The sequence below is a fragment of the Salmo salar genome, chromosome ssa04, assembly GCF_905237065.1.
Source record: "Salmo salar chromosome ssa04, Ssal_v3.1, whole genome shotgun sequence".
NCBI classification, from domain to species: Eukaryota; Metazoa; Chordata; class Actinopteri; order Salmoniformes; family Salmonidae; genus Salmo; species Salmo salar.
In genome coordinates this window covers 80,756,606-80,783,964 of record NC_059445.1, presented here as the reverse complement: position 1 = coordinate 80,783,964, position 27,359 = coordinate 80,756,606, and the positions used below count along the sequence as shown (strand labels likewise).

Here is a 27,359-nt window from a genome sequence, read left to right as displayed (position 1 = left end):
TATGGGAGAGTGGCCAGACGGAAGCCATTCCTGAGAAAAAGGCACATGACACATGGAGTTTGCAAAAATGCTTGTGAAAGACTCTGAAACCGTAAGGCAAAAGATCCTGTCTAATGAAACAAAATGTTTAATCTTTGGCCTGAATGCAAAGCTCTATGTCTGGAGAAAACCAGGCACAGCTCATCACCTGTCTAATACCATCCCTACCATGAAGCATGGTGGTGGCAGCATCATGCTATGGGGATGCTTTTCAGAGGCAGGGACTGAAAGACTGGTGAGGTTATAAGGAACAATAAATGGAGCCAAATAAAGCAAACCCTTGATGAGAACCTGCTTCAGAGTGCAAACATTGAACAGGACAATAACCCCAAGCATACAGCCAAAGCAATGCTGAAATGCTTCAGAACAAAAATGTGAAAGTCATTGAGTGGCACAGCCAAAGTCCAGACTTTAATCCCATTGGAAATCTGTGGAAGACTTGAAGATTGATGTTCACGGTCGCTCCACATCTAATTTAACAGAGTTTGAAAAAAGCAGCAAGGAAGAACGGGAGAAAATCCCCAAATCTAGATGTGCAAAGCTGATACAGACAACTCCAAGACAACTCCAAGCTGATACAGACATACCCAAGACAACTCCAAGCTGATACAGACATACCCAAGACAACTCCAAGCTGATACAGACATACCCAAGACGACATAAAGCTGATACAGACATACCCAAGACGACATAAAGCTGATACAGACGTACCCAAGACGACATAAAGCTGATACAGACATACCCAAGACAACTCCAAGCTGATACAGACATACCCAAGACGACATAAAGCTGATACAGACATACCCAAGACGACATAAAGCTGATACAGACGTACCCAAGACGACATAAAGCTGATACAGACATACCCAAGACGACATAAAGCTGATACAGACATATCCAAGACGACATAAAGCTGATACAGACATAACCAAGACAAAGTAAAGCTGATACAGACATACCCAAGATGACATAAAGCTGATACAGACATATCCAAGACGACATAAAGCTGATACAGACATACCCAAGACGACATAAAGCTGATACAGACATACCCAAGATGACATAAAGCTGATACAGACGTACCCAAGATGACATAAAGCTGATACAGACATACCCAAGACGACATAAAGCTGATACAGACATATCCAAGACGACATAAAGCTGATACAGACATAACCAAGACAAAGTAAAGCTGATACAGACATACCCAAGATGACATAAAGCTGATACAGACATATCCAAGACGACATAAAGCTGATACAGACATACCCAAGACGACATAAAGCTGATACAGACATACCCAAGACGACATAAAGCTGATACAGACATACCCAAGATGACATAAAGCTGATACAGACGTACCCAAGACGACATAAAGCTGATACAGGCGTACCCAAGACGACATAATGCTGATACAGACATACCCAAGATGACATAAAGCTGATACAGACATACCCAAGACGACATAAAGCTGATACAGACATACCCAAGATGACATAAAGCTGATACAGACGTACCCAAGACGACATAAAGCTGATACAGACGTACCCAAGACGACATAATGCTGATACAGACGTACCCAAGACGCCATAAAGCTGATACAGACATACCCAAGATGACATAAAGCTGATACAGATGTACCCAAGACGACATAAAGCTGATACAGACATACCCAAGATGACATAAAGCTGATACAGACATACCCAAGACGACATAAAGCTGATACAGACATACCCAAGACGACATAAAGCTGATACAGACGTACCCAAGATGACATAAAGCTGATACAGACATACCCAAGACGACATAAAGCTGATACAGACGTACCCAAGACGACATAAAGCTGATACAGACGTACCCAAGACGACATAAAGCTGATACAGACGTACCCAAGACGACATAAAGCTGATACAGACGTACCCAAGATGACATAAAGCTGATACAGACGTACCCAAGACGACATAAAGCTGATACAGACGTACCCAAGACGACATAAAGCTGATACAGACGTACCCAAGACGACATAAAGCTGATACAGACGTACCCAAGACGACATAAAGCTGATACAGACGTACCCAAGACGACATAAAGCTGATACAGACGTACCCAAGACGACATAAAGCTGATACAGACGTACCCAAGACGACATAAAGCTGATACAGACGTACCCAAGACGACATAAAGCTGATACAGACGTACCCAAGACGACATAAAGCTGATACAGACGTACCCAAGACGACATAAAGCTGATACAGACGTACCCAAGACGACATAAAGCTGATACAGACGTACCCAAGACGAAATAAAGCTGATACAGACGTACCCAAGACGACATAAAGCTGATACAGACGTACCCAAGACGAAGTAAAGCTGATACAGACGTACCCAAGACGAGGTAAAGCTGATACAGACGTACCCAAGACGACATAAAGCTGATACAGACGTACCCAAGACGACATAAAGCTGATACAGACGTACCCAAGACGACATAAAGCTGATACAGACGTACCCAAGACGACATAAAGCTGATACAGACGTACCCAAGACGACATAAAGCTGATACAGACGTACCCAAGACGACATAAAGCTGATACAGACGTACCCCAAGACGACATAAAGCTGATACAGACGTACCCAAGACGACATAAAGCTGATACAGACGTACCCAAGACGACATAAAGCTGATACAGACGTACCCAAGACGACATAAAGCTGATACAGACGTACCCAAGACGACATAAAGCTGATACAGACATACCCAAGACGACATAAAGCTGATACAGACGTACCCAAGATGACATAAAGCTGATACAGACGTACCCAAGACGACATAAAGCTGATACAGACGTACCCAAGACGACATAAAGCTGATACAGACGTACCCAAGACGACATAAAGCTGATACAGACGTACCCAAGACGACATAAAGCTGATACAGACGTACCCAAGACGACATAAAGCTGATACAGACGTACCCAAGACGACATAAAGCTGATACAGACATACCCAAGACGACATAAAGCTGATACAGACGTACCCAAGACGACATAAAGCTGATACAGACGTACCCAAGACGACATAAAGCTGATACAGACGTACCCAAGACGACATAAAGCTGATACAGACGTACCCAAGACGACATAAAGCTGATACAGACGTACCCAAGACGACATAAAGCTGATACAGACGTACCCAAGACGACATAAAGCTGATACAGACGTACCCAAGACGACATAAAGCTGATACAGACGTACCCAAGACGTAGTAAAGCTGATACAGACGTACCCAAGACGACATAAAGCTGATACAGACGTACCCAAGACGACATAAAGCTGATACAGACGTACCCAAGACGTAGTAAAGCTGATACAGACATACCCAAGACGTAGTAAAGCTGATACAGACGTACCCAAGACGTAGTAAAGCTGATACAGACATATCCAAGACGACATAAAGCTGATACAGACGTACCCAAGACGACATAAAGCTGATACAGACGTACCCAAGACGTAGTAAAGCTGATACAGACGTACCCAAGACGACATAAAGCTGATAGACGTACCCAAGACGACATAAAGCTGATACAGACGTACCCAAGACGACATAAAGCTGATACAGACGTACCCAAGACGACATAAAGCTGATACAGACGTACCCAAGACGACATAAAGCTGATACAGACGTACCCAAGACGACATAAAGCTGATACAGACGTACCCAAGACGACATAAAGCTGATACAGACGTACCCAAGACGACATAAAGCTGATACAGACGTACCCAAGACGACATAAAGCTGATACAGACGTACCCAAGACGACATAAAGCTGATACAGACGTACCCAAGACGACATAAAGCTGATACAGACGTACCCAAGACGACATAAAGCTGATACAGACGTACCCAAGACGACATAAAGCTGATACAGACGTACCCAAGACGACATAAAGCTGATACAGACGTACCCAAGACGACATAAAGCTGATACAGACGTACCCAAGACGACATAAAGCTGATACAGACGTACCCAAGACGACATAAAGCTGATACAGACGTACCCAAGACGACATAAAGCTGATACAGACGTACCCAAGACGACATAAAGCTGATACAGACGTACCCAAGACGACATAAAGCTGATACAGACGTACCCAAGACGACATAAAGCTGATACAGACGTACCCAAGACGACATAAAGCTGATACAGACGTACCCAAGACGACATAAAGCTGATACAGACGTACCCAAGACGACATAAAGCTGATACAGACGTACCCAAGACGACATAAAGCTGATACAGACGTACCCAAGACGACATAAAGCTGATACAGACGTACCCAAGACGACATAAAGCTGATACAGACGTACCCAAGACGACATAAAGCTGATACAGACGTACCCAAGACGACATAAAGCTGATACAGACGTACCCAAGACGACATAAAGCTGATACAGACGTACCCAAGACGACATAAAGCTGATACAGACGTACCCAAGACGACATAAAGCTGATACAGACGTATCCAAGACGACATAAAGCTGATACAGACGTACCCAAGACGACATAAAGCTGATACAGACGTACCCAAGACGACATAAAGCTGATACAGACGTACCCAAGACGACATAAAGCTGATACAGACGTACCCAAGACGACATAAAGCTGATACAGACGTACCCAAGACGACATAAAGCTGATACAGACGTACCCAAGACGACATAAAGCTGATACAGACGTACCCAAGACGACATAAAGCTGATACAGACGTACCCAAGACGACATAAAGCTGATACAGACGTACCCAAGACGACGTAAAGCTGATACAGACGTACCCAAGACGACATAAAGCTGATACAGACGTACCCAAGACGACATAAAGCTGATACAGACGTACCCAAGACGACGTAAAGCTGATACAGACATACCCAAGACGACGTAAAGCTGATACAGACGTACCCAAGACGACATAAAGCTGATACAGACGTACCCAAGACGACATAAAGCTGATACAGACGTATCCAAGACGACATAAAGCTGATACAGACGTACCCAAGACGAAATAAAGCTGATACAGACGTACCCAAGACGTAGTAAAGCTGATACAGACGTACCCAAGACGACATAAAGCTGATACAGACGTACCCAAGACGACATAAAGCTGATACAGACGTACCCAAGACGACATAAAGCTGATACAGACTTACCCAAGACGACATAAAGCTGATACAGACGTACCCAAGACGACATAAAGCTGATACAGACGTACCCAAGACGAAGTAAAGCTGATACAGACGTACCCAAGACGACATAAAGCTGATACAGACGTACCCAAGACGACATAAAGCTGATACAGACGTACCCAAGACGACATAAAGCTGATACAGACGTACCCAAGATGACATAAAGCTGATACAGACGTACCCAAGACGTAGTAAAGCTGATACAGACGTACCCAAGACGAAGTAAAGCTGATACAGACGTACCCAAGACGACATAAAGCTGATACAGACGTACCCAAGACGACATAAAGCTGATACAGACGTACCCAAGACGACATAAAGCTGATACAGACGTACCCAAGACGACATAAAGCTGATACAGACGTACCCAAGACGACATAAAGCTGATACAGACGTACCCAAGACGACATAAAGCTGATACAGACGTACCCAAGACGACATAAAGCTGATACAGACGTACCCAAGACGACATAAAGCTGATACAGACGTACCCAAGACGACATAAAGCTGATACAGACGTACCCAAGACGACATAAAGCTGATACAGACGTACCCAAGACGACATAAAGCTGATACAGACGTACCCAAGACGACATAAAGCTGATACAGACGTACCCAAGACGACATAAAGCTGATACAGACGTACCCAAGACGACATAAAGCTGATACAGACGTACCCAAGACGACATAAAGCTGATACAGACGTACCCAAGACGACATAAAGCTGATACAGACGTACCCAAGACGACATAAAGCTGATACAGACGTACCCAAGACGACATAAAGCTGATACAGACGTACCCAAGACGACATAAAGCTGATACAGACGTACCCAAGACGACATAAAGCTGATACAGACGTACCCAAGACGACATAAAGCTGATACAGACGTACCCAAGACGACATAAAGCTGATACAGACGTACCCAAGACGACATAAAGCTGATACAGACGTACCCAAGACGACATAAAGCTGATACAGACGTACCCAAGACGACATAAAGCTGATACAGACGTACCCAAGACGACATAAAGCTGATACAGACGTACCCAAGACGACATAAAGCTGATACAGACGTACCCAAGACGACATAAAGCTGATACAGACGTACCCAAGACGACATAAAGCTGATACAGACGTACCCAAGACGACATAAAGCTGATACAGACGTACCCAAGACGACATAAAGCTGATACAGACATACCCAAGACGACATAAAGCTGATACAGACGTACCCAAGACGACATAAAGCTGATACAGACGTACCCAAGACGACATAAAGCTGATACAGACGTACCCAAGATGACATAAAGCTGATACAGACGTACCCAAGACGACATAAAGCTGATACAGACGTACCCAAGACGACATAAAGCTGATACAGACGTACCCAAGACGACATAAAGCTGATACAGACATACCCAAGACGACATAAAGCTGATACAGACGTACCCAAGACGACATAAAGCTGATACAGACATACCCAAGACGACATAAAGCTGATACAGACGTACCCAAGACGACATAAAGCTGATACAGACATACCCAAGACGACATAAAGCTGATACAGACATACCCAAGACGACATAAAGCTGATACAGACGTACCCAAGACGACATAAAGCTGATACAGACGTACCCAAGACGACATAAAGCTGATACAGACGTACCCAAGACGACATAAAGCTGATACAGACGTACCCAAGACGACATAAAGCTGATACAGACGTACCCAAGATGACATAAAGCTGATACAGACGTACCCAAGACGTAGTAAAGCTGATACAGACGTACCCAAGACGACATAAAGCTGATACAGACGTACCCAAGACGACATAAAGCTGATACAGACGTACCCAAGACGACATAAAGCTGATACAGACGTACCCAAGACGACATAAAGCTGATACAGACGTACCCAAGACGACATAAAGCTGATACAGACGTACCCAAGATGACATAAAGCTGATACAGACGTACCCAAGACGACATAAAGCTGATACAGACATACCCAAGACGACATAAAGCTGATACAGACGTACCCAAGACGACATAAAGCTGATACAGACATACCCAAGACGACATAAAGCTGATACAGACATACCCAAGATGACATAAAGCTGATACAGACGTACCCAAGACGACATAAAGCTGATACAGACGTACCCAAGACGACATAAAGCTGATACAGACGTACCCAAGACGACATAAAGCTGATACAGACGTACCCAAGACGACATAAAGCTGATACAGACGTACCCAAGACGACATAAAGCTGATACAGACGTACCCAAGACGACATAAAGCTGATACAGACGTACCCAAGACGACATAAAGCTGATACAGACGTACCCAAGACGACATAAAGCTGATACAGACGTACCCAAGACGACATAAAGCTGATACAGACGTACCCAAGACGACATAAAGCTGATACAGACGTACCCAAGACGACATAAAGCTGATACAGACGTACCCAAGACGACATAAAGCTGATACAGACATACCCAAGATGACATAAAGCTGATACAGACATATCCAAGACGACATAAAGCTGATACAGACGTACCCAAGACGACATAAAGCTGATACAGACATACCCAAGATGACATAAAGCTGATACAGACATATCCAAGACGACATAAAGCTGATACAGACGTACCCAAGACGACATAAAGCTGATACAGACGTACCCAAGACGACATAAAGCTGATACAGACATACCCAAGACGACATAAAGCTGATACAGACGTACCCAAGACGACATAAAGCTGATACAGACGTACCCAAGACGACATAAAGCTGATACAGACGTACCCAAGACGACATAAAGCTGATACAGACGTACCCAAGACGACATAAAGCTGATACAGACATACCCAAGACGACATAAAGCTGATACAGACGTACCCAAGACGACATAAAGCTGATACAGACGTACCCAAGACGACATAAAGCTGATACAGACATACCCAAGACGACATAAAGCTGATACAGACGTACCCAAGACGACATAAAGCTGATACAGACGTACCCAAGACGACATAAAGCTGATACAGACGTACCCAAGACGACATAAAGCTGATACAGACGTACCCAAGACGACATAAAGCTGATACAGACATACCCAAGACGACATAAAGCTGATACAGACGTACCCAAGATGACATAAAGCTGATACAGACGTACCCAAGACGTAGTAAAGCTGATACAGACATACCCAAGACGACATAAAGCTGATACAGACATACCCAAGACGACATAAAGCTGATACAGACGTACCCAAGACGACATAAAGCTGATACAGACGTACCCAAGACGACATAAAGCTGATACAGACGTACCCAAGACGACATAAAGCTGATACAGACATACCCAAGACGACATAAAGCTGATACAGACGTACCCAAGATGACATAAAGCTGATACAGACGTACCCAAGACGACATAAAGCTGATACAGACGTACCCAAGACGACATAAAGCTGATACAGACGTACCCAAGACGACATAAAGCTGATACAGACGTACCCAAGACGACATAAAGCTGATACAGACATACCCAAGACGACATAAAGCTGATACAGACGTACCCAAGACGACATAAAGCTGATACAGACGTACCCAAGACGACATAAAGCTGATACAGACGTACCCAAGACGACATAAAGCTGATACAGACGTACCCAAGACGACATAAAGCTGATACAGACGTACCCAAGACGACATAAAGCTGATACAGACGTACCCAAGATGACATAAAGCTGATACAGACGTACCCAAGACGACATAAAGCTGATACAGACATACCCAAGACGACATAAAGCTGATACAGACGTACCCAAGACGACATAAAGCTGATACAGACGTACCCAAGACGAAATAAAGCTGATACAGACGTACCCAAGACGACATAAAGCTGATACAGACATATCCAAGACGACATAAAGCTGATACAGACGTACCCAAGATGACATAAAGCTGATACAGACGTACCCAAGACGACATAAAGCTGATACAGACGTACCCAAGACGACATAAAGCTGATACAGACGTACCCAAGACGACATAAAGCTGATACAGACATACCCAAGACGACATAAAGCTGATACAGACGTACCCAAGACGACATAAAGCTGATACAGACGTACCCAAGACGACATAAAGCTGATACAGACATACCCAAGACGACATAAAGCTGATACAGACGTACCCAAGACGACATAAAGCTGATACAGACGTACCCAAGACGACATAAAGCTGATACAGACATACCCAAGACGACATAAAGCTGATACAGACATACCCAAGACGACATAAAGCTGATACAGACGTACCCAAGACGACATAAAGCTGATACAGACGTACCCAAGACGACATAAAGCTGATACAGACGTACCCAAGACGACATAAAGCTGATACAGACATACCCAAGACGACATAAAGCTGATACAGACGTACCCAAGATGACATAAAGCTGATACAGACGTACCCAAGACGTAGTAAAGCTGATACAGACGTACCCAAGACGACATAAAGCTGATACAGACGTACCCAAGACGACATAAAGCTGATACAGACGTACCCAAGACGACATAAAGCTGATACAGACGTACCCAAGACGACATAAAGCTGATACAGACGTACCCAAGACGACATAAAGCTGATACAGACGTACCCAAGACGACATAAAGCTGATACAGACGTACCCAAGACGACATAAAGCTGATACAGACGTACCCAAGACGACATAAAGCTGATACAGACGTACCCAAGACGACATAAAGCTGATACAGACGTACCCAAGACGACATAAAGCTGATACAGACGTACCCAAGACGACATAAAGCTGATACAGACGTACCCAAGACGACATAAAGCTGATACAGACGTACCCAAGACGACATAAAGCTGATACAGACATACCCAAGACGACATAAAGCTGATACAGACGTACCCAAGACGACATAAAGCTGATACAGACATACCCAAGACGACATAAAGCTGATACAGACGTACCCAAGACGACATAAAGCTGATACAGACGTACCCAAGACGACATAAAGCTGATACAGACGTACCCAAGACGACATAAAGCTGATACAGACGTACCCAAGACGACATAAAGCTGATACAGACGTACCCAAGACGACATAAAGCTGATACAGACATACCCAAGACGACATAAAGCTGATACAGACATACCCAAGACGACATAAAGCTGATACAGACATACCCAAGACGACATAAAGCTGATACAGACGTACCCAAGACGACATAAAGCTGATACAGACGTACCCAAGACGACATAAAGCTGATACAGACATACCCAAGACGACATAAAGCTGATACAGACGTACCCAAGACGACATAAAGCTGATACAGACGTACCCAAGACGACATAAAGCTGATACAGACGTACCCAAGACGACATAAAGCTGATACAGACATACCCAAGACGACATAAAGCTGATACAGACGTACCCAAGACGAAGTAAAGCTGATACAGACGTACCCAAGACGACATAAAGCTGATACAGACATACCCAAGACGACATAAAGCTGATACAGACGTACCCAAGACGACATAAAGCTGATACAGACGTACCCAAGACGACATAAAGCTGATACAGACGTACCCAAGACGAAGTAAAGCTGATACAGACGTACCCAAGACGACATAAAGCTGATACAGACGTACCCAAGACGACATAAAGCTGATACAGACGTACCCAAGACGACATAAAGCTGATACAGATGTAACCAAGACGACATAAAGCTGATACAGACGTACCCAAGACGACATAAAGCTGATACAGACGTACCCAAGACGACATAAAGCTGATACAGACGTACCCAAGACGACATAAAGCTGATACAGACGTACCCAAGACGACATAAAGCTGATACAGACGTACCCAAGACGACATAAAGCTGATACAGACGTACCCAAGACGACATAAAGCTGATACAGACGTACCCAAGACGAAGTAAAGCTGATACAGACGTACCCAAGACGACATAAAGCTGATACAGACGTACCCAAGACGACATAAAGCTGATACAGACGTAACCAAGACGACATAAAGCTGATACAGACGTACCCAAGACGACATAAAGCTGATACAGACGTACCCAAGACGACATAAAGCTGATACAGACGTACCCAAGACGACATAAAGCTGATACAGGCGTATCCAAGACGACATAAAGCTGATACAGACGTACCCAAGACGACATAAAGCTGATACAGACGTACCCAAGACGACATAAAGCTGATACAGACGTAACCAAGACGACATAAAGCTGATACAGACGTAACCAAGACGACATAAAGCTGTAATCCATCCCAAAGGTGCTTCTACAAAGTATTGACTCAGGGGTGGGAATAACGTATGTAAATTAGATAGTTCTGTATTTCATTTTCAATAAATTAGCAAACATTTCTAAAAATGTTTTCACTTTGTCATTATGGGGTATTGTGTGTAGATGAGTGAGACAAACATCTTTTTAATCCATTTTGAATTCAGGCTGTAACACTACAAAATGCGGAATAAGTCAAGGGGTATAAATACTTTCTGAAGGCACTGTATATGGGGGAATACTGATGAGGCAGGGTTATAGATACGGGGAAGGAATGGCATTAATTCAGATGGTTCAGCTGCATTCACACATCATCTGTCTAAGTTCTAAGTCATGTTCCTCAAAGAGAGAAGAAGAGAGGTGAGGAAGGAAGGAAGGCGGGGGGGGAGAAGTTCTCTCCACTTCATAGATCTTTCTCACTATGATCACCCCAGACTCCAGATTAACTCAGTACAAAAATACTCAGCATTTCCATTTCCAGTATTGAAAGGGGGGAACCAAATGCTACATTTGGTCGTTTTCAAACTCAGGGCCCTTGGGAAAGCAGATATGAAGCAGCACATTCACTTTGGCTGGGGAGAATACACAGGCATTCAGGCAGCAGCACCTCAGCCTGGCTGTCACAGTTTTAGGTGCGGTGACAGTGATTTCAGGTGACTGCCGTGAAAACGACCGGAGCAACTCTGCCTCGTACACAGTCTTCTGTGTAGCTCTCAAAATCCTCTGTTTTCTATATGCAGCGGTGCTGTGCTAAACAAACCACTCCTGATCACAAAAGCATTAGGCCTTTATAATACCCGTTTATTTACGAATCTACTTTTAAAGAGAAGACTACACGTGTGTTCAATAGAAGCTGAGAGTAGAGGAAATCAACTGAGGCTTCGCTGGATACGTTCAGCCAACTCAAGTGCTTCTGTAAGTCACAACGTCATTGGAGCTTGCCCCATACAGCAGGTGAAGCCAAGAAAAGAGATGTAAAGAAAGATTGTGTAAAGAAAAGAGATGTAAAGAAAGAATGTTTAAAGAAAAGAGATGTAAAGGAAGAAGGTGTAAAGAAAGAATGTGTAAAGAAAAGAGATGTAAAGAAAGAATGTGTAAAGAAAAGTGATGTAAAGAAAGAATGTGTAAAGAATAGGTGTAAAGACAGAAGGTGTAAAGAAAAGAGATGTAAAGAAAGAATGTGTAAAGAAAAGTGATGTAAAGAAAGAATGTGTAAAGAATAGGTGTAAAGACAGAAGGTGTAAAGAAAAGAGATGTATAGAAAAGAGGTATACAAATGGAGGTGTAAAGAAAATAGGTGTAAAGAAAGGAGGTGTAAAGAAAAGAGGTGTACATTACATTTTAGTGACTACAAAGGATCAAAAGAAAAGTTAATATTAAGATCATTTTACTCGTCAATTATTACCCAAGGTCCAACTGAAATACTGACTACTGCTTTATCCCAATCTCTGAAAGACAGTCGTACAGTACATAAACAGGCTGGAGAGATTGGATATGGGGACTGTTACATACATACAGAGGATGAAAAGGTTGGATCAGGGGACTGTTATATAGATATAGAGGCTGGAGACATCGAGAGAGTCGTCTGTTACATACTTATAGAGGCTGGATCAGGGGACTGTTACATACTTATAGAGGCTGGATCAGGGGACTGTTACATACATATAGAGGCTGGAGACATCGAGAGAGTCGACTGTTACATACATATAGAGGCTGGATCAGGGGACCGTTACATACATATAGAGGCTGGAGACATCGAGAGAGTCGACTGTTACATACATACAGAGGCTGGATCAGGGGACTGTTACATACATATAGAGGCTGGATCAGGGGACTGTTACATACATATAGAGGCTGGATCAGGGGACTGTTACATACATATAGAGGCTGGATCAGAGGACTGTTACATACATATAGAGGCTGGATCAGGGGACTGTTACATACATATAGAGGCTGGATCAGGGGACTGTTACATACATATAGAGGCTGGATCAGGGGACTGTTACATACATATAAAGGCTGGATCAGGGGACTGTTACATACATACAGAGGCTGGATCAGGGGACTGTTACATACTTATAGAGGCTGGATCAGGGGACTGTGTCACGTCCTGGCCAGTATAAGGGTTAATTGTTATTGTAGTTTGGTCAGGACGTGGCAGAGGGTATTTGTTTGATGTGGTTCGGGGTGGTGTTTTTGTAGTAAGGGCATTTGATTTAGTATTCCGGGGTTTTTTGGGCACTGTTTGAGATTCATGTATTCTATGTTTAGTCTAGGTAGTCTGTTTCTATGTTGAGTTAATTGGGGTGGACTTCCAATTGAAGGCAGCTGTGTGGTGTTGCCTTTGATTGGAAGTCCTATATTAGTTGGGTGTGTTTGTCTGTGTGTTTGTGGGAGATTGTTCCGTGTATAGCATCAAGGCTTACAGGACTGTTTATTGTCGGTGTGTTTCTTTTGTATACGTGTTTATTTTTGGTTTTCCTTCTTTCCATATAATAAAGAAGATGAGTTTACACATACCTGCGGCATTTTGGTCCTCCTTAACCAACGACAACCGTGACAGACTGTTACATACATACAGAGGCTGGATCAGGGGACTGTTACATACATACAGAGGCTGGATCAGGGGACTGTTACATACATATAGAGGCTGGATCAGGGGACTGTTACATACATATAGAGGCTGGATCAGGGGACTGTTACATACATACAGAGCCTGGATCAGGGGACTGTTACATACATATAGAGGCTGGAGACATCGAGAGAGTCGACTGTTACATACATACAGAGCCTGGATCAGGGGACTGTTACATACATATAGAGGATGGATCAGGGGACTGTTACATACATATAGAGGCTGGATCAGGGGACTGTTACATACATACAGAGCCTGGATCAGGGGACTGTTAGAGGCTGGATCAGGGGACTTTTACATACATATAGAGGCTGGATCAGAGGACTGTTACATACATATAGAGGCTGGATCAGGGGACTGCCACATTGGGCGCCCGTGGAGCAATTGTTGTGGGAGGTTAAGTGACTTGCTAAAGGGGAACAACAGCAGGCAATGGCATCTAGGATTTGATACCAGCAACCCTCTGATTGCTCGCTCACTTCCTGAAAGATTTTTTCCCTGTCAGACCCAGGATTCAAACTGACAACCCTCCGACTGCGAGCTCGCCTCTCCCGAGTGGTGCAGCGGTCTACGGCACTGCATCTCAATGCTAGAGGCGTCACTACAGACCCTGGTTCGATTCCAGGCTGTATCACAACCGGCCGTGATTGGGAGTCATGTAGGGCGGCGCACAATTGGCTCAGCGTCGTCCGGTGTAGGGTTTGGCCGGGGTAGGCCTTCATTGTAAATTAGAATTTGTTCTTAACTGACTTGCCTAGTTAAATAAAGGTAAAATAAATAATAAAAATAAGCGCTAGGCTACCTGCACCCCGTCACCTAAGTAAAGTACCTAAGTGTGGTTTACTTCACCTAAGTAAAGTACCTAAGTGTGGTTTACTTCACCTAAGTAAAGTACCTAAGTGTGGTTTACTTCACCTAAGTAAAGTACCTAAGTGTGGTTTACTTCACCTAAGTAAAGTACCTAAGTGTGGTTTACTTCACCTAAGTAAAGTACCTAAGTGTGTTTTACTTCACCTAAGTAAAGTACCTAAGTGTGGTTTACTTCACCTAAGTAAAGTACCTAAGTGTGGTTTACTTCACCTAAGTAAAGTACCTAAGTGTGGTTTACCATCAAATATGCCCAGACTAATTAGCGTGTACCTTCGGTGTTTGTCTTGTAGGCCTGACAGTGCTGCAGAAGATTCTGGATACGGCGGCAGAGAAGACGTGGCAGGTGACATCAGTGAACCTGGACAGTGGTATGGATCAGGTGGGCTTCCTGAAGGTGGTTCAGGACCTAGAGAAGAAGAAGGAGTACAACATCATCCTGGACTGTGAGCTGGAGAGACTCAACTTGATCCTCAACCTGGTAAATAACATCAGATTGATAGACAGTCCAGTGAATGAAAAAAGGGTGGTGACTATTGAGAGCTTAATGAATGAAGAGATGCTCCGTAAACTAGACAGATTAGTTCAGTAAATTGGAATGGATGGGTTCACTCCAACAAGAAGATCATGTAGCTAGAGTAACAACATAACCCTTCCTCCTTTTACTGAGTTTTACAACTCAAACTATTGACAAAGGTTCAGTTGCAAGGGTTCAGTTTGAACACTGTGTGGTATTGTTATAGTGTCTCTGTTCTATACTGGGCCCGTCTCTGGGGGACAGTGGAAGGAGGTTCGTAATGAAGACAAAGATAGATGTGTATGACTTGGATTCCATGCTGCTGCTGGAAGATCATATCATCATCCAGTTCTCCAGGGACAATATTGTTCCCTGGTACCATTTATATATTGTACTATAAATGGAATCACCACAGTACAGTGAGTAGATCTGGACTAAAACTATTCAAAAACCTAGCTAAAGAAACATTCATAGCAAACCTTTTTATAAATGTAGTCTATCTTGTTTGGGAGGGATAACAGTTCCTTTGAGCTATTTTGAATATGTAAAATCTCTTTAGTCCCGTTGGGCCAGTAACCGAGAGGTCGCTTGTTCAAATCCTCAAGACGACTCGGTGAAAAATCTGTCGATGTGCCCTTGAGCAAGGCACTTAACCCTAATTGCTCTTGTAAGTCGCTTTAGATAAGAGCTAAATGACTAAAATGTAAAAAATGTCATGGTTTCTGAATAGCAGAGAGCTAGTGAAATTAGTATATTCAAAAACATGTAGTTTACAGATAAGCATTTAGAAATATGGTCAGGCTCAATTATCCCTGCCGGCTGCTTCATTCTGTCTCCCAGAGGCGATCCCGGGCCTATCCATCACAGGTGTACTAGTGATTTTGATACAGATTGTGAACATGTAGTCATTAAAGCTCTAATTGGGCTTCCCACAGTGACAGATGCCAAATCCTTCCCAGCTCTCCACGGCGAGTTGTTCCAGCTGCCCCCTTTCTGCTGAGCACTGATATTTTACTCAGACATGCAGGCAGAGACAGGAGATGAGTAATTAGACAAGAACAATTAGCTTCTATTTGGGAGGACCGCAATACATTTTTTTTATGTAACATTTATTTAACTAGGCAAGTCAGTTAAGAACAAATTCTTATTTACAATGACGGCCTACCCAGGGCAAACCCTAACCCGGACGACACTGGGACAATTGTGCACCTCCCTATGGGACTCCCAATCACAGCCGGATGTGATACAGCCTGGATTCAAACCAGGGACTGTAGTGACGCCTCTTGCACTGAGATGTAGTGCCTTAAACTGCTGCGCCACTCAGGATTAATGGGACTCTTCAATCCACATCTGGAATGAAATAGCTTTATCTTCATTGACGTGTTGCGAAATGGACATAATTTCCCATTTTTGTTATGCTTTCCAGATCGCTGCTCAGAAGAAGAACCTGAAAAATTACCACTACATATTGGCAAACCTGGTAAGTCTAGCCCTCTCTGAAACAATTGAAGCTTTAATGCAACATGCAGGCTCCAATGTATTTCATTGTAATCTATTTTCACTCCATCTGAAATGTCTTCGTTGTAGATATTGCTGGAACTCCCAGTCAAGACAACTCTACTGTGAAATTGATAGTATTTTTTTGTTGTTGTTCTGATCACGACACTACTGACGCCCCTATTGAGAAGTAAAATAACACTGTACCTTCATCCCCACTGAACGATTAAAAACATGTAAGCACAACTGTAGTTTCATCTTTTGCAGAATTGATGGAAACCATTTTTTTTTTACTAATCTATGGTGGCGTTGTTCCATGTATTGGTACCTCTTCATCTTCTCTGTATCTGGCAGACCATAGAGCTTCTGCTTGTCTGTGCAGAACACAATGTAGGCAGATTGCTGATTACCCGCTGAGCAAGTATATTATCATTTCTACTCCTTTAAGGCAATTGTAGTGCTCTGAGCTTCTTTTTATGTGTGTGTGTGTGTGTGTGTGTGTGTGTGTGTGGTTCTTTGTGTAACTTAACAGAAGTTAGTTTTCCATTATTATTAATGAGCTCAATTCATTGCTTCATGTTAATATTCATTGGTCACCAGACCTAATCAGTTCCTAGATACCAGCAGTAGTAGGTAGAAGGGACTCTGTTAGAATGATTCTGCATTCCACACATATCCAGTTGTACTGAAGTATAGTTGCCTCGTAAGTCATTCTATGTCTAGGGTTGCCTCTCACGTTAGCATAGCTTCATATAGAGATCAACCACCCGAGCCACTGCCTGTTCACCCCGAGGTCAGTACAGGTGCATCAAAGCTGGGACTGAGAGACTGAAAAACAGCTTCTATGTCAAGGCCATCAGACTGTTAAACAGCCGTCACTAAGACATTAGAGGCTGTTGCCTGTAGGCATAGACTAGGAATCACTGGCCACTTTATGGAATGGAATACTAGTCACTTTAATAATGTTTACATATCTATCATCTCATGTGTATATACTGTATTCTATAATATTCTATGGTATCTCATTCACTTAGTAATGCTTACATATGTTGCATTACTCATCTCATATGTATATATGGTTTTCTATACTATTCTACTGTATCTTAGTCCGTTCCGCTCTGACATCATATGTATATAGTCTTAATTCATTCCTATTTAGATTTGTGTGTATTGGGTATATGTTGTGTAATTTGTTAGATATTACTTGTTAGATATTACTGCACTGTCGGAGCTAAAAGCACAGGCATTTCGCTTCACCCACAATGACATCTGCTAATCAACGTGTATGTGACCAATAAAATGTGATTTGATTTGAGATCTGAGGTCAACTGTCGCCCATTAAGCAACAAGCTAGCCGCTTGCTCTAGTGGTATGTCGTCTTGTGTTACTCACAGTACTTCACCAGGAAAGGATGCTGTATGTTTTGCTTAAGAGTTGCATGTCAGGAGCGTGGTCTAAACATGCACTCCAGAGGGCTCAACTCAGAGATCTAGAAACATTTGTTGTGGTAGAACACATAAAGTACACTGTGAAATACAGAAAAAAAAACGTTGACTTTACCGGCAGGATTGTTACATTTATAACCGAATTGTGCCGCAGGAAACATGATTATAAAGGTGGCAAGATGCAACACTCCGCGGTTCCTTACCATTTGAACCATTTGCCAGATGGGGCACACACTCACACACACGCACACACACACACACACACACACACACTCACACACACACACACACACACACACACACACACACACACACACACACACACACACACACACACACACACACACAGCACACACACACACACTCACACACACACACACACTCACACACACACACACACACACACACACACACGCACACACACACACGCACACACACACATGCTCGCACACACTCACACGCACGCACACACACACGCACGCGCAGCACACACACACACACTCACACACACGCACGCGCGCACACACGCACACACACACACACCCATGCTCGCACACACACACTCACACGCACGCGCACATACACACACACACACACACACACACACACACACATGCTCACACACACACACACTCACATGCACGCGCACACACACACGCACACGCATGTGCACACACACACACATGCTCGCACACACACACACACACACACACACACACACACACAAACACACTCATACTCCCTCTGTTTATTGATTAAGTCTATGTAACGAGATGTGATCTTAGTTATCAGCCTGTGAAGACTCCCTAAACTTCCAACAGTCTTCTTGTTATTTATAGCCTCGGGGGGTAAGAATGTGATCTGTGACTTTCTATCATTCAAATAAAGCATTCAAAGAACGTTTGCTGAAGCCTGTTTCCGAGGCTAGCTGCAGCGTGACTCCAGCTGGGTAAGTTTAATGTAGTTAGACGTTCTTACTCTGGAGATGCAGGTAATTAAATGCAAACAAGGTGAGGGGAGCCTCTCCCACTTGGTTGTCCACCATATCCCTAAGTCAATCAAAGATAGCACGAGGAACAATTCAATTTGAAGATCCGGAATAACCTCTGACAAGCTGATTTGTAATTACATGTCCTTGTTCCACTTGTGTAATAACCTAGACCGCTAAACCCTTATTACAGTATAATTACATAGTATTTACATAGTAATTACATGTAACTACTATGTTATAAATACATGTATTACTATTTAGTTACATCTTCATTAGTATACACTTAAGGTGAAGTGTTACCGAAGTTCCATTTTGAAGTCGTCAGGCTGTGTGTCTGATGTGTGTTTTAATGGACTGTACACACTTCCTTGAACGCTCAGAGACTGTGGGAGTGCTGTCCTGTGTTTGACTTGATTATATCTGCATGACTACAAGGAGTCAAATGTCTAAATCAAAATAGTAAAAGAGGGCAGATGCAGTTGAAAAGACATCTGCTTGTCAAACTGTAGAATACTGGTTTTCATTTCCTGCTTCATAGATTTGTAGTGATTGCCTGGACCTGCCAACTGGGCACAGACATCAGTTCAACGTCTAGTTTTGATTTACGTTTGGTTGAGTTGTCAACTAATGTATATTCAATGTGAAATCAACAAAAACAGTCACCATGTCAATGGATATAGGTAAAAATGTGGCTGAAAATATTCAAAATTCCCCTTACGTTGATGACTTTATTCAAATCCAATCAGTTTTCCATGTTGATTCAACGTCAGCACATTGACTTTTTGTTGTTGAAATGACGTGGAAACAACGTTGAGTCAACAAGTTTTTGCCCAGTGGGTGACTTCTCGAGTGGGGTTGAACAGCTGAATAGCAGCTCTATCTAAATCCAAGCTTCAATAGCAACACTCTGAAAAAACACTGTCATCCAATGATCTGCTCCATGCTTACGGCCATGTTTGGTTCTGTTTTGTTTACTTAGCTTAAGTTTGCTTCTGTTCTATGGTAAGAATGTGATTCCTTCTTTCTCAGGGATTTTTGGACATGAATTTCACTGAGTTCCAGAAGAGTGGTGCCAACATCACCGGGTTCCAACTAATGAACTACTCAGACGAAAATGTCAACAAGGCCATAGAGGAGTGGGTGGACTTTGACAGCAAAGACCTTAAGCTACCCAAGAGAAGACTGAAGGTATGATCAAACTGTCTCGGAGATCTTTCCATTTATGTTCTCAAGGTTTCAATAAACATATATCAGCCTCTAATGTTGCCTCGTCGGACTTGCCCTCTTAGTACACAGGAGCCCTCACATACGACGGAGTGAGCGTCATGGCAACCGCCTTTCAGAACCTCCGGAAGCAGCGTATTGACATCTCCCGGCGAGGCAACGCTGGCGAGTGTCTGGCCAACCCACCAGCTCCCTGGGGCCAGGGTATCGACATCCAGAGAGCCCTACAGCAGGTAGGTAGATAGCACCACTCACTCCACAGCCACAGAGAATAGAAGGACTAGGCTTCATGTATGACTATGAGAAATACTGTACAATAGAAAACAATACTAGCTTTAATTAAGTACTATTGTGTTAAACTCTCAGTTAAATGCAAACTTGTGAGCTATATGTACAGTACAGTAATCCTTAAATAGTTATCTTGTGACCTGTAGACTTGTAGGATTTCAAATGTTATGTTAGACATCATGCGATGTCAACACAACCAGCTGGTAATATTGGAATCCTGAAATAGCAATCTTGTGTTCTTGAGATAAGAAAAGGACATTTCTGCAGTTTTTGCTCCTAGCTATAATATAATCATACAGTATTGTGTAAAATATATATTATATCGGTGGTCGGCAAGGGATTTTTTTGGGGGTCTCACCAAAAATTTTAATGAAAAAAATATATATAATTATAGGATTTTAGCTTTTGGTCAAAAAGGACTGATAAATCACCAGGAAATCACTAAAATTGAGTTTAATTTAGGAAATCTGTTCCCAAGTATTCCCACCAATATAAAAAGGAGACGTTATAACGTCATCAAAGAAATCTCTTTTCCCCCCGACCATCCGCTAAGACAAAAATTGTCCCGCAGCTGAATCTAGTTGCCTACCCTTGTATTAGGTGTTGATTTCTTTGCGTACTGTAGCTACTTAAAACGACTTGAGCATTATTCGTTTTTCAGATTCCAGGTTGCACAGATACAGGTCTCAGAGAGTTAACAGTTCTTCATACCAATCCTGGTCAATATCTGGTTTGTCCTACAGGTTCGAATTGAGGGCTTGACTGGACATGTCCAGTTTAACGAGAAAGGCCATCGGATCAACTACACGGTCAGCGTCATGGAGCTGAGCCCGAGTGGACCGCTGAAGGTGAACTGAGACTTGTCCATAACCTCTATAATTGTCAATCAACCTCTTTTTATCCTCCTCAGGGGAAATCTGTTGTTTTAGATAGTTAGATAGGATACTGTATGACACTTGACCTTACGAGTAGGAGTACTCCATCAGAGAACATCACCCTCAATGGACTCATCATCTCAACTGTAATTTTCTGTACACATTGTTTTCATCTTAACTACAAATCCTTTTTTAAGACACTTTGTTCCAAAAAAAACTTTACTAGTCATTCACTAGCATTGTGCCCAGCAACAAGAAGCGCTGGAGCCAAATTGAACCACTGGAGCCAAATTGAACCCGCTGGAGCCAAATTGAACCACTGGAGCCAAATTGAACCCGCTGGAGCCAAATTGAACCGCTGGAGCCAAATTGAACCGCTGGAGCCAAATTGAACCGCTGGAGCCAAATTGAACCGCTGGAGCCAAATTGAACCACTGGAGCCAAATTGAACCGCTGGAGCAAAATTAAACCACTGGAGCCAAATTGAACCGCTGGAGCCAAATTGTCAATCAGAAAATGAATTACCCTAGCTCTTCAAGTTTCAAGTTTCTAATATATCCATGTATATTTCATATGAGAAAATGCACAGCATATCAGAGTAAATAAACTCAGCAAAAAAAAGAAATGTCACTTTTTCAGGACCCTGTCTTTCAAAGATAATTTGTAAGATTATCTTTGAAAGACAGGGTCCTGAAAAAGTGATAATTGTAAAAATCCAAATAACTTCACAAATCTTCATTGTAAAGGGTTTAAACACTGTTTCCCATGCTTGTTCAATGAACCATGAACAATTAATGAACATGCACCTGTTGGAACGTTCGTTAAGACACTAACAGCTTACAGACGGTAGACAATTAAGGTCACAGTTATGAAAACTTAGGTCACTAAAGAGGCCTTTCTACTGACTCTGAAAAACACCAAAAGAAAGATGCCCATGGTCCCTGCTCATCTGCGTGAACGTGCCTTAGGCATGCTGCAAGGAGGCACGAGGTCTGCAGATGTGGCCAGGGCAATAAATTGCAATGTCCGTACTGTGAGATGCCTAAGATAGTGCTACAGGTAGACTGGACGGACAGCTGATTGTCCTTGCAGTGCAGACCACGTGTAACAACACCTGCACAGGATCGGTACATCCGAACATCACACCTGCGGGACAGGTACAGGATGACAACAACAATTGCCCAAGTTACACCAGGAACGCATAATCACTCCATCAGTGCTCAGGCTGTCTGCAATAGGCTGAGAGAGGCTGGACTGAGAGCTTGTAGGCCTGTTGTAAGGCAGGTCCTCACCAGACATCACCGGCAACAACGTTGCCTATAGGCACCAACCCATCGTCGCTGGACCAGACAGGACCGGAAAAAAGTGCTCTTCACTGACGAGTCGCAGTTTTGTCTCACCAGGGGTGATGGTCGGATTCGCGTTTATCGTCGAAGGAATGAGCGTTAGACCGAGGCCTGTACTCTGGAGCGGGATCGATTTGGAGGTGGAGGGTCCGTCATGGTCTGGGGCGATGTGTCACAGCCTCATCGAACTGAGCTTGCTGTCATTGCAGGGAATCTCAATGCTGTGCCTTTCAGGGAAGACATCCTCCTCCCTCATGTGGTACCCTTCCTGCAGGCTCATCCTGACATGACCCTCCAGCATGACAATGCCACCAGCCATATTGCTCGTTCTGTGCGTGATTTTCTGCAAGACAGGAATGTCAGTGTTTTGCCATGGCCAGCGAAGATCTCGGATCTCAATCCCATTGAGCACGTCTGGGACCTGTTGGATCGGAGGGTGAGGGCTAGGGCCATTCCCCCCCCCACAGAAATATCCGGGAACTTGCAGGTGCCTTGGTGGAAGAGTGGGGTAACATCTCACAGCAAGAACTGGCAATGCAGTCCATGAGGAGGAGATGCACTGCAGTACTTAATGCAGCTGGTGGCCACACCAGATACTGACTGTTACTTTTGATTTTGACACCCCCCCCTTTGTTCAGGGACACATTATTCAATTTCTGTTAGTCACATGTCTATGGAACTTGTTCAGTTTATGTCTCAGTTGTTGAATTTTGTTATGTTCATACAAATATTTACACATGTTAAGTTTGCTGAAAATAAACGCAGTTGACAGCGAGGACGTTTCTTTTTTTGCTGGGTTTACATGAAAGCAACCAGCGGCTCATTGGCTATAGTACTCAGTGAACCAGAGTCTCATTGGCTATAGTACTCAGTGAACCAGAGTCTCATTGGCTATAGTACTCAGTGAACCAGAGTCTCATTGGCTATAGTACTCAGTGAACCAGAGTCTCATTGGCTATAGTACTCAGTGAACCAGAGTCTCATTGGCTATAGTACTCAGTGAACCAGAGTCTCATTGGCTATAGTACTCAGTGAACCAGAGTCTCATTGGCTATAGTACTCAGTGAACCAGAGTCTCATTGGCTATAGTACTCAGTGAACCAGAGTCTCATTGGCTATAGTACTCAGTGAACCAGAGTCTCATTGGCTATAGTACTCAGTGAACCAGAGTCTCATTGGCTATACTCAGTGAACCAGAGTCTCATTGGCTATACTCAGTGAACCAGTAGCTCATTGGCTATAGTACTCAGTGAACCAGCAGCTCATTGGCTATAGTACTCAGTGAACCAGCAGCTCATTGGCTATAGTACTCAGTGATCTTGCATACTGTATTTGGAGCAAATTCCTCGTATCATTTGGTATGCAAGATATTTGTACATAAAGATGACTCTCTTTAAAGTTATCACCGACAGTCTTACAACCTGAGAGTAAGATAATCTGGCCCTGATGTACAGTAGGAGGTGTTGGTTATCACTGAGTATAGCGTAAGGACTAGCTAGGGGATTAGCCATATGACTTAATGGATGTTCTTATGCCCAAACAAAGAGGTGTAATGGGTTTGCGCTCAATAAATATATTGCATAAAGCTTACTTCATTATTCCAACATTTTTTTCACTGACGTTTCGTCTTTACAGCCTTCTTCAGTGTGTAGGTACAACTTTCTTTAATTCAAAACAGCATTTGTAGGGAACAGCAGATGGGTAGCAGGTGGTTCTAATCAGGGTTGCCACTCATCTGCCAATCAGGGATGTGGCTTTTCTGGTCTGCCTGTATACAAACTAGTCACAAAAAGATACACAATTATAGGGTACGGGAGAAGGGCACGAAGTACAACTCACAAATCAATCACCCCAGGTGTCCGCTCGCCTAAATACATCACGTCAATTGATGAGATAGCCCACCACAAAAGGCATCAGGCAAAGCCGTTCATAAATATTTGGGACCCTCATAAACGATATGCTAAATCTGATATGGACAGTGTTCTTATGCCCACGCTACATGTGTGTATAGGCTAATTGTGCTTCATACGTCAGTGATATTAATATTTCTTACGCTATAAATAGAGATGTATGATCTCCTCCGCTGTGTGTGTTGATACGCTGTGTCCTTTCTGACTGTAGGTGGGCTACTGGAACGAGAATGAGAACTATGTGAACACAGCGGTATACACACCGGTGGTTGAAGAATTCTTCGGACTGCAAAACAGGACCTACATAGTGACCAGTATCCTTGTGAGTCTCACTAGAATGAATGAATGACATTTTATTTTCGTGTCGAATCGGGATTAATTGATACATAAACAAACATTACAATAATTCACTGTGATAATTTAGTAATACTTCTTCTTCTAGCTTAACTGATAGGCTCAATGTTTCGATTCTGATAATGGGTTTCACTGACGAAAAAAGGACAATTGTTTGAGGCTGTGTTTGATATGGCTATACTGGAAAATAGGGATTTTTAGGTTGGATTCACACAGGGATAGAAATTAGTGGCAACTATCCCAGAAAAATTGGACAGTGAATTTATTTTAACTTTCATATCCAAATGGCAGGGTTTCTATTTTGTACAGCACATTCATCCATCTAAGCAATCCCTAAAATGGGCTATCATTACCAGTGGGTCAAGTCATCTACATGAGGGAGGGAAGGGGAGAGAGCGAAAAACAGAGAGAGAGAGAGAGAGAGAGAGAGAGAGGTAGAGAGCGAGAGAGAGAGCGAGAGGGAGAGAGTAAGGGATGGGGAGGGAGAGAGAGAGAGAGAGCGAGAGAGAGAGAGGAAGGGAGAGAGTAAGGGATGGGGAGCGAGAGTCCTTGCGTGTCTCAAAATGCTTCTGGCTAAATCTGAACTCTGAAATACTGTCCTTGTGAAACTATCTCAGCCCCATGATTTCCAGATTGTACTCTATGTTGTGTTCACCTGTGGCCTGGCCATGAGGGCTGTTTTCACAGCAGCTCTGTTCTGCTTTACCTGGAGGGCAGACCCAGAGCGCCTCTTTACAGTCATCCTGGCCTGGCCAGCCAGAAATAGCAGGAGTGCTGCTTGCCCATCAGATCTGAGTCACCCCACACTGAGGAGAAGGTGTGAGATTGTGTCCAGACCCCCGGGGGTGGCCACTTCCTCGCTATGAATAATGTAATTTGAAGTCCCCTTTGTATACACAAAGCAATTGACAGAAATTGGTGTGAAGCCCCATGGTTGTAAACAAGTTCATATATTATACCGTACCATGTACAACTTTTTTATCCAGGGCCCCCTTTTTAACATTTGAAAAACGTCACAAATGCCTTCCCCAAATGTTATTCAGCTACCAAATATGTTTTATTATGGTAATTTATATGAACCCTCAATTTAATTACATTATTCTCTTTTACAGAAAGTGATTAGATCAATTGATAGCGACAGAGTATCAGATTACTTTCCAAGCAAAGTCAGATAGATTTCTTTGACTCCTCAAATTTAGAAATGCGTAGCTCAGCTTCCGAATGTCATAAAGACTAACCAAAGTTATTCCCATATGCATCCGAGGGACTTCTTCCTCTGGTATTTTACCACTTGTTTCTAGCCCAATGCATCGCAGATTTATGCGTCGTTTCAGATTAGTATAAACAATTGCGAATTGTATTTCTTTTTTTTTATAATCTACGGTATGTACTTTTTTTACCCCTCAAAATCAAGGAAAGTCCCTGTGCTTTATCCCAGAGAAAGCTGTACAGGAAAGATTTATATATATGCCCCTTTTAAAAATGTGTGAAAAATGAATGGTGAATGTGTGCAGAGTGAAGAAAACCAAGAAAAACAAACATCAATGTTGTCCTTCATGTTTTCTAGGAATCTCCACATGTTGTCCTTCATGTTTCCTAGGAATCTCCACATGTTGTCCTTCATGTTTCCTAGGAATCTCCACATGTTGTGCTTCATGTTTTCTAGGAATCTCCACATGTTGTCCTTCATGTTTTCTAGGAATCTCCAAATGTTGTCCTTCATGTTTTCTAGGAATCTCCACATGTTGTCCTTCATGTTTCCTAGGAAT

At 43.1% G+C, this 27,359-nt stretch overlaps 1 protein-coding gene across 3 annotated transcripts in view; it reads left to right on the top strand.

Moving 5' to 3' along the window:
* gria1b (glutamate receptor, ionotropic, AMPA 1b) overlaps window positions 1-27,359 on the top strand; it is a 100,449-nt gene that overhangs the window by 46,864 nt on the left and 26,226 nt on the right. For all 3 annotated transcript variants that reach the window (XM_014198174.2, XM_014198173.2, XM_014198175.2), the window contains exons 4-9: window positions 15,437-15,624; window positions 17,087-17,140; window positions 20,623-20,781; window positions 20,883-21,050; window positions 21,849-21,953; window positions 25,448-25,558. In XM_014198174.2, the coding sequence (XP_014053649.1) occupies window positions 15,437-15,624; window positions 17,087-17,140; window positions 20,623-20,781; window positions 20,883-21,050; window positions 21,849-21,953; window positions 25,448-25,558 (785 nt within the window). The remainder of the gene's footprint in view (window positions 1-15,436; window positions 15,625-17,086; window positions 17,141-20,622; window positions 20,782-20,882; window positions 21,051-21,848; window positions 21,954-25,447; window positions 25,559-27,359) is intronic.